This window comes from Barbus barbus (assembly GCF_936440315.1).
Source record: "Barbus barbus genome assembly, chromosome: 21".
Lineage (NCBI taxonomy): Eukaryota > Metazoa > Chordata > Actinopteri > Cypriniformes > Cyprinidae > Barbus > Barbus barbus.
This window is the reverse complement of record NC_136749.1, coordinates 11,749,096-11,756,298: the sequence shown is the minus strand read 5'-3', so window position 1 is coordinate 11,756,298 and position 7,203 is coordinate 11,749,096. Positions and strand designations below refer to the sequence as shown.

At 37.5% G+C, this 7,203-nt stretch overlaps 1 protein-coding gene across 2 annotated transcripts; it reads right to left on the bottom strand.

Annotated features, from left to right (window-relative positions):
• Window positions 1–2,479: 2,479 nt before the first annotated feature.
• On the bottom strand, window positions 2,480–7,090 carry LOC306887696 (macrophage mannose receptor 1-like). 2 transcript variants are annotated; one of them, XM_079445655.1, is made up of 7 exons: window positions 7,013–7,090; window positions 6,749–6,854; window positions 6,143–6,520; window positions 5,643–5,972; window positions 5,504–5,533; window positions 4,974–5,045; window positions 2,480–4,285 (listed from the first exon to the last, which is right to left on the bottom strand). In XM_079445655.1, exons 2-7 carry the CDS (start codon window positions 6,774–6,776, stop codon window positions 3,915–3,917), a joined length of 1,209 nt encoding a protein of 402 aa, XP_079301781.1. In that variant the 5' UTR covers window positions 6,777–6,854; window positions 7,013–7,090; the 3' UTR covers window positions 2,480–3,914. The 2 variants fall into 2 exon arrangements, with proteins under 2 accessions (XP_079301781.1, XP_079301782.1); XM_079445656.1 differs by having other exon boundaries at window positions 2,515–4,285; window positions 6,749–6,840; window positions 7,013–7,057.
• Between the last annotated feature and the right edge of the window lie 113 nt (window positions 7,091–7,203).

Here is a 7,203-nt window from a genome sequence, read left to right as displayed (position 1 = left end):
GCAGCAGGGCGGTGAGGAGCGCGTGGGCACTGAGCCGGCACAGGCTCGTCACCTGATCCTGACAGATCCGCATCAGAAACTCGCGGCACTTTCCTCCTTGGCTCGAAAGAGGCTGCAGAGGAAGAGCGCGGCAGAGCTAGTTGGGTGAGTTCATCGCCTTGGACGATGGCCACACGGAGCCGGAGAATCCGGAGACTCATATGTCTGCAGTGGGGGCAGTCTGACCACCCAAGCGGCGCCTCTGTGTGGGCGCGACCCAGGCAGAAGATGCACGATTCGTGGCCATCAGAGAGTTCAATTGGCTCTGCACAGGAGAGGCAATCGCGAGTCATCTTTGCTTCCGAAGCTCACCGGAACACAGCAGGGGACGAAAAGGCGTGTCCACTGCAGCGTGTAGATCACGGTGAGTAGTTCTTTCTTGTTGATAGGTTTTCTGTTTCTAGTAGAAGGTTGGCTGAAGAAAAAGATTCTGAATGGATGACGTACAAGCACTGCCTTGTATAGTGTGGGATTCCCGCTCATATTTTGCACGCTTGAACGCCATTGGCTAGTTTCACTGACGTGATTCAATAAGGCTTCAGTAGTATTCGAGAAAAAGGTATTTCCCATAGCAATGTAGAGTGACCGAATTGAAGGGGAACTAGCAGTTTGCCAAATGTAATCAGTTTTATTTTTTGGATACAACTTAGACTAATCTACATTTTTATGTAACTGAATTAAAAAAAATTATGACCAGTCTTAAAGAAATAAAAAATTAGCTAACTTTTAAGACTAGTCTTAACCTTTTATGCAACTGGCCCCAGGTCATAAAAAGGTCTTTATAAGTTTTAAATTTGATTTAAAAAATCCTGCAGATACCCTGTAATAATATTTTGTCGACTTTTGTTGCAATCCACGGCTTAGCCTATTTGGACAAAGAATTAAACCCTCTTGGTGCCCACTACATGGGTAAGAACAACTGCACTCAACAAAACCTTGTATTAAAACAATATTCTCTCACCTGCCACTGAGTTTTAGGGTTATGGTCATGGGTATTAACAAAAAAGACAGATATAATGAGATTAGATTTATTAATACAATGAATACAACAAATGCATTAACAGGCTAGTAAAGTGACACACAGCAGTCACATGCAGACGTCAGCAGAATCACACGCGTACTTTGTTTACATGCAGAGGTACTCTCGATAATGGTGGAAGACACGATTTGGAGAAGAATTGTTGAATAAAGTCATTATTTTTTATTCTTTGCTCACAAAGTATTCTTGCAGCTTTGTAAAATTATGGTTGAACCACTGATGTAACATGGACTGTTTTACTGATGTCCTTACAACGTTTCTGGGTCTGGGAACATTTCAGTTGCGTTACTGTCTATGCAGGGTTAGAGAGCTCTCGGATTTCATCAAAAATATTTTAATTTGTGTTCCGAAGATGAATGAAGGTATTTTGGGTTTGGAATGACATGACGACAGAATTTTCATTTTTGGGTGAACTATCCCTTTAATTGGAATATTGCTGAACTCTGATCTGGCTCAGTACTATTATGGTTTCATTTTCCACTGAAATGTTTATTAGAATTACATCTTGACTGCTTTCCTGTATGTCTTGTAAGGAAATGATCAGACCGAATAAAAACTGATGAATGACTGGCTTTTTTTTTTTTTTTTTAAATGTGTAATTAAAAAAAAAAAAACGTAAAGGCTAAATCTCATAAATTTCATTGTTGTTTGCATCTTTAGACTAATGACATTGAAGTACCTGATTGAAGACCCTAGCAGTCTTATTATTGAGTATATGGTGAGTAGTTTTTTTGTTTGTTTGTTTGTTTGTTTGTATTTTCAAGGATGATAAATGCTGTGGTAAAGTTAATACATGAGAATTTGAGTATTTTTACTTTTAAATATCCTCTATAAGATACAGACGTTGCAGCACTCAGGAGATGATCCTGAAGACTCATGGGAATCTGTCATAAGATTTGAAGGTGCGGACATTGAAGACAGCCCAGCAGATGTTGGAGGGTTGGAAGATAAAGTTCTTCAGGACCCTAGCAGTATACCCTATGCAAAACCATGTTTTGACTGATATATGGACTGAACTTGAGCAGCCCTCCTGACCTCAGGTACACATTTGAACTACTGCAGAAGTTATTTCTGGAGCCAGTTCCTGTTCCTGGAATAAGGTTTGATTGGTTACCTTTAAATGCCAATTAAATGACAGTTGTTTGATATTTTGTGTAATTGTGTAATGTGGTTTCAACTGTATTTAATTGTATGTAACTGTATGTTTTGCTTTTGTTTAACAAATACACTTGATCATTTGTGACACATCTTGTCTTTTATGACCCATTACAAGACAATCACACACAAAAATGATTTGTTGAAGGGAGTAACTTTAAATAGAAATTATTTAGTTAAAGAAACTAGAACTAATTGGATGGAACTGTCCATAATTTAAATGAGTTGTTTGAAACAAACCTCCTTATGTTGATAAATTGAAACACATTTGGCCAGTTTTTAATAAACCAAAACATGTTTACTAAACTTAACCGGTTTAAGTTACAGGGAAGTGAATAAATTGAGCTGGTTGGACATTACAATTTCACAATTTCACATAGATTCTTCCTCATTCAATTGTGTTCACACAACACAAAGAGTTTGTTCATAGATTCAAAAAATTCCATTCATGTTAATACAAAAAAAATTGGTTGTGTGGAACCACTGTCCATAATTGAATGAAGTTAGTTTAAAGAATAATTTTTTTGAGTTCATGTTTGTTGATTGGCTGGAAGTTCTTCTTGGGAAGCCAATGGTTGGGCGTTGGCTGAAGATTCGGAGCTGTGGGCTGGTTGAAGTTTTGAGGCGGTTACAGACTCGAGGTGAACTCGTAGACACAGCGTTGTGGCAAAACTGAACTCAGAACCCGAAACTCTCAACGGAAAGAAAAGAAACTAAAGTAAAGGAATAGAAGTAACGAGACTAGATGGGGTTTTTCTCATCGTGGCTATAGGTAGCAGCAGGTGTGCAGGCCGAAGCACGCTGGAACGGCGCTCAGAGAATGCAAAAAGTGATGGCAAAAAGCATGGCTAAAAGTACAAAGCAAAAAGATATGACTAAAAGCCTAATTTGATGTTGTCCTCAGTATTTAAACCGGGCTGTTGGACACATCCTAAATGGTGTCTTGACCAGTTAGACAATGTCTTAGCTCAGTGTTTTGCTGTCTCTCCTCCCAATACATAAATCAACAGGTTATCTTATCAGTCACATGGTCGGAATTTTCCCACTCTTGCAGAGTATAATTTTGGACATGATTTCTTTAACAAGAATACAATACATTTTACAAAGTATTGATTGATAGAAACATTTAAAGCATGTATTTTCAAACTCATACATACCCAACATGAATATAAACCTATAAGCTATTCAATAGTTATTCAAAATACATACATAATGAGTGATTAGGACGTGAAAGTCAAAAGTGTGGGTTACATACATTATATGGAGAGCAGGGACAAACCTGCGACACGATGAGAGACGGCGTTGGTGGAGGATTGAATGCAACTCTGTCAGATTACCTCATCTCATTCAGCTGTGAGAAAACAGTATACAGTACAAAGCATAATATTTACAATAATAGTGCCTTACTTTCTCACTGAAACGCGCTGATGACATAACATGTCTGCGCAAACAGGGTGCGCAGAGGTATGCAAATACATATTTTGACAGGCAGGCAGGGCAGCCTATTTTAATGTTCAGACCGAACATTTTGATTGGACGAACATTTTATGGTCCTATGCCTTCCACAAACGACATATAAATAAATTTAGACCACTTAACTTAGTGGTTGCTATCAGGATGTGAAGAGACTTTCAACTAACATAACAAAAAATGTTTTTGAACCACATCACCTACCCTGCCTTTAAAATGCATTAGTACATATTTGGCAGATGAAATTGAATCTTTCACTCTCTGGCCTCCCGACCCAACGGTGCGCTCCAGTGGACTCCATAGCTCCTGACAGCCCACAGTCCTCATAACCATGTGGCCCATGACCAGGCGCCCAGTTCTGGTAGCAGCCTGCTTCTCTGTTCTTTATCCAGAACCAGAAGTTGAAGGTGCAGGTGTAACGGAGACCCAGCCATACATGAGAGGTGGAGGCCTGGGTGGCTTTTCTCGCTGCCCTGTTCTGAAGCTCCTCACTGTGAATGGAGACCAGGTCCACATGGTGCTTTCTGCAGTAAGTCACAGCTTCGGTCCACGTCAAGTTCTCATGGACCAGAATCAGATTATCTTTTGGGGTGATTTGGCAAAAATATGGATTATGAGTTGTAAGGGTGACAATAAGGAAAAGGGTATAATACTCCATTATATGGTATAACGTAAGACAATTAATTTAGAAATATTATCGATTCAACTGCATTGACTACATTCTGCACATACTGTGAATCTGCTTTGACACAATCTGTATTATATTATGTTCTATTTTAATAAAAGCTGACTTGAATAAAAGCCTTCTCAGGGCAGCAAGCATGATTCAATTATTCTTTATAATAAAGTGTGCAAGCCTACTGATATATAATATAGCAATATCCCAAAAGCAAGTGTACATTTGTTGTAATACAACAGTTAAATGATAAAGAAGGTAATATTAACTTTTTTGCCAGTTTTTTGCCACTTTGTCTATTTTTGCTCTGCCAACAAAGGCCAAGTATGTCTGGTTTCTGAATGAATCTGTGTTTTTTAACAAATCAATCAATGATTCGCTTATAAAGATGGTCATCTGTTGCTGTCTACTGGCATTATCTGCAGGAATTATAACTGGAAAATCCCCACTAATAATACACAGACTGTCTAATGAGAGTCTGTCTGGAACATGCACACAAGCGGATATAAACACAAACACTGAAAAATCAATCAAATTCAAGGACCGGAACTAACTGTTGTAAACACAGCATCAAAAATATTCAGAGTGTCTTACCTTGCTCTGCACCTGTAGTGAGTATTTGAGTTGGTTGTGTGCTTCTATTTTCCCCCTCAGTATCAGTAGTAGCTGTATCAGTGAGAACATTTCGGTTAATAAATTGCATAGTTAATGCATTTGCTTAAACATTTTTCATGTGTTAAAAGGTTCAAAGGATAATATGATTTTGACTGCATTTTTAAATGATACTCCACCCAAATTTGAAGATTCTGTCACCCTCATCTCAAACTTTATGCATTCTTTCTTCTGTGGAGCTTAAAAGAAGCTTTGAAAAAGTCTTCTTTTTTGAAATTATTATTATTATTTTTTGTCAGTCAGTTCATGGGCTGTTTCTTATTCAAAATACCTTCTCTTAGAAATACAAACAGACTTAAATAAATAATTAAATTAAATATATGCCCTTTAAAAAAACACATTACATTTCGTCCTCAAATGGTGCATCCCTATTTGGAACCAAATGAGGGTGAGTGAATGATTTTTTTTTTTTTTTGTGAACTATCCCTTTAATGTTGGTGTTGGAAATATACCTGGTTTAGTAGTTGATTGAGATTTCAGATCTGTAAAGGAGTCAGATTAGATGCATATTATACAGCGATGATAAAGGAAACTGTTCTGTCTCTTCTTTGGGCAGTTTTAAAGACAAAGAAGAAAAAAAGACAAACGCACCACCATGACAGATGAAAGGCTGAGTGGTGTTACATTCAATGCCATTCCATTTCCCTGTGTGGTTCACCATCACTGTAACACAGTCCCCGTCTCTTCTGTTGTTACTTAACTGACTTGAATTCCAGAAACGGAAAGAAGAGTTGCTCTGATCCGACCACCACCAAGGGTCTTTAAATAGTCCAATCCATACATCGTTTTTTGCAGTGTTCTTGACATCTTGATTTTCTGAGGAGGTTCTGACATTCACTAGATCTGTGTGAAAAGTTCTGCAGAATTCTTGGGCCTCCCTCCAGGATTTGTTCTGCTCAATCAGGATATATGTTTTAGTGGCTGCAACAGACAAATGACAAGAAAAAGATTCTTATTGCCACTAATATGTTTATGAAAATAAGTTTATGAAACTGGAGCACTATTGTATCTTATATTAAATGAGGGTCATGCTGTAAACTATGTATAGTCACAATACAATAAACAGACAATAGTACAATAAAAAATCTTACCATTAAAGCAGACAAATTGCCTTTGTGTATCACAGTTATCACTAAACCATTTCCCATTGTTGTCCATTACAGCACAGCCCTCATTATTATTTGTATCTGGTTGATTTTTTTCCCAGTTTTGGAATGTCTTTTCATTGTACACACTGTCTGGCAGGGTCCAGTGCCATCGGAACACTTCACCTCGATAAAGTCCAGTATACACATCATATGAATTATCAGTTATGGTTTTGAACAAGCTGGTCATCTCATCTTCATTATTCACAGTCGCCAGGTCAGTGTATATCTCACGGCAGAATCTCTGAGCCTCAGTCCAGTTCTTTCTGATATTTATGAAGTGATAATTCTGAGATATTTGGCTTGATGTGAAGGACAAAAGTCCTGAAAAAAAAAAAGAATAACTAATGCCTTTATGAAGAAAATTTACCAGCACATTGACTGTAATTCATGGTATGCCAAGCACGACAAAGTTTTGAAAACAGTCTACATGTGGAAAATTGTTTTTGAAAAGCTCACATTACAGCAGAAAGAATAAATAACTAATCTGTTGTTCTTTTTATCAGATCAAAATCATAAAATATAAATCCATGTTTTTGCTAAAACACTTACCAAAGACAACAAGGAGAAAGTAAACCATGATTTTGTAATTTCAGGAGCAACACCAAGCTCAATGTGTGAGTCCATACAGCCTTCTTTTCCTCCTTTCAAACACAATCTGACACCATCAAATCACAATCAAAACAGTAAGACATGGCATGTAATGTCATAGTTCTCAACTCAAGAAAAGTAAACTCTTTAAAATCCCAATTAAAGCACAATACTTTTACATTTGACAGGATATTTTAATCTGGAATGTAGAAATATAATACTTACATCTGCTTAAAACGTTCTTACTCCTTGATTGTGTGATTGGAGTCTGGCTGTTTTAAAAGCAGTCTATGTTTTAGGAATGTTGTTTAGCCTGTTATCTACTCTACCCTTGAGAAATAATGTTGTCACATACTCCCACAATCTTTAGCAACATATTTCATTAGATTAGAATGAAGCTGCTACTTACAGTATTG

What these genes read in the sequence shown, in the direction of transcription:
- LOC306887696 (XM_079445655.1), bottom strand. Translation starts at nt 6,776, where the DNA reads ATGGTTTACTTTCTCCTTGTTGTCTTTG. An exon ending in GCAATTTGTCTGCTTTAATG is followed by an intron (nt 5,973 to 6,142) that starts GTAAGATTTTTT and finishes TGTCTGTTGCAG; the next exon opens with CCACTAAAACATATATCCTG. An exon ending in TCAATCAACTACTAAACCAG is followed by an intron (nt 5,046 to 5,503) that starts GTATATTTCCAA and finishes TCACTGATACAG; the next exon opens with CTACTACTGATACTGAGGGG.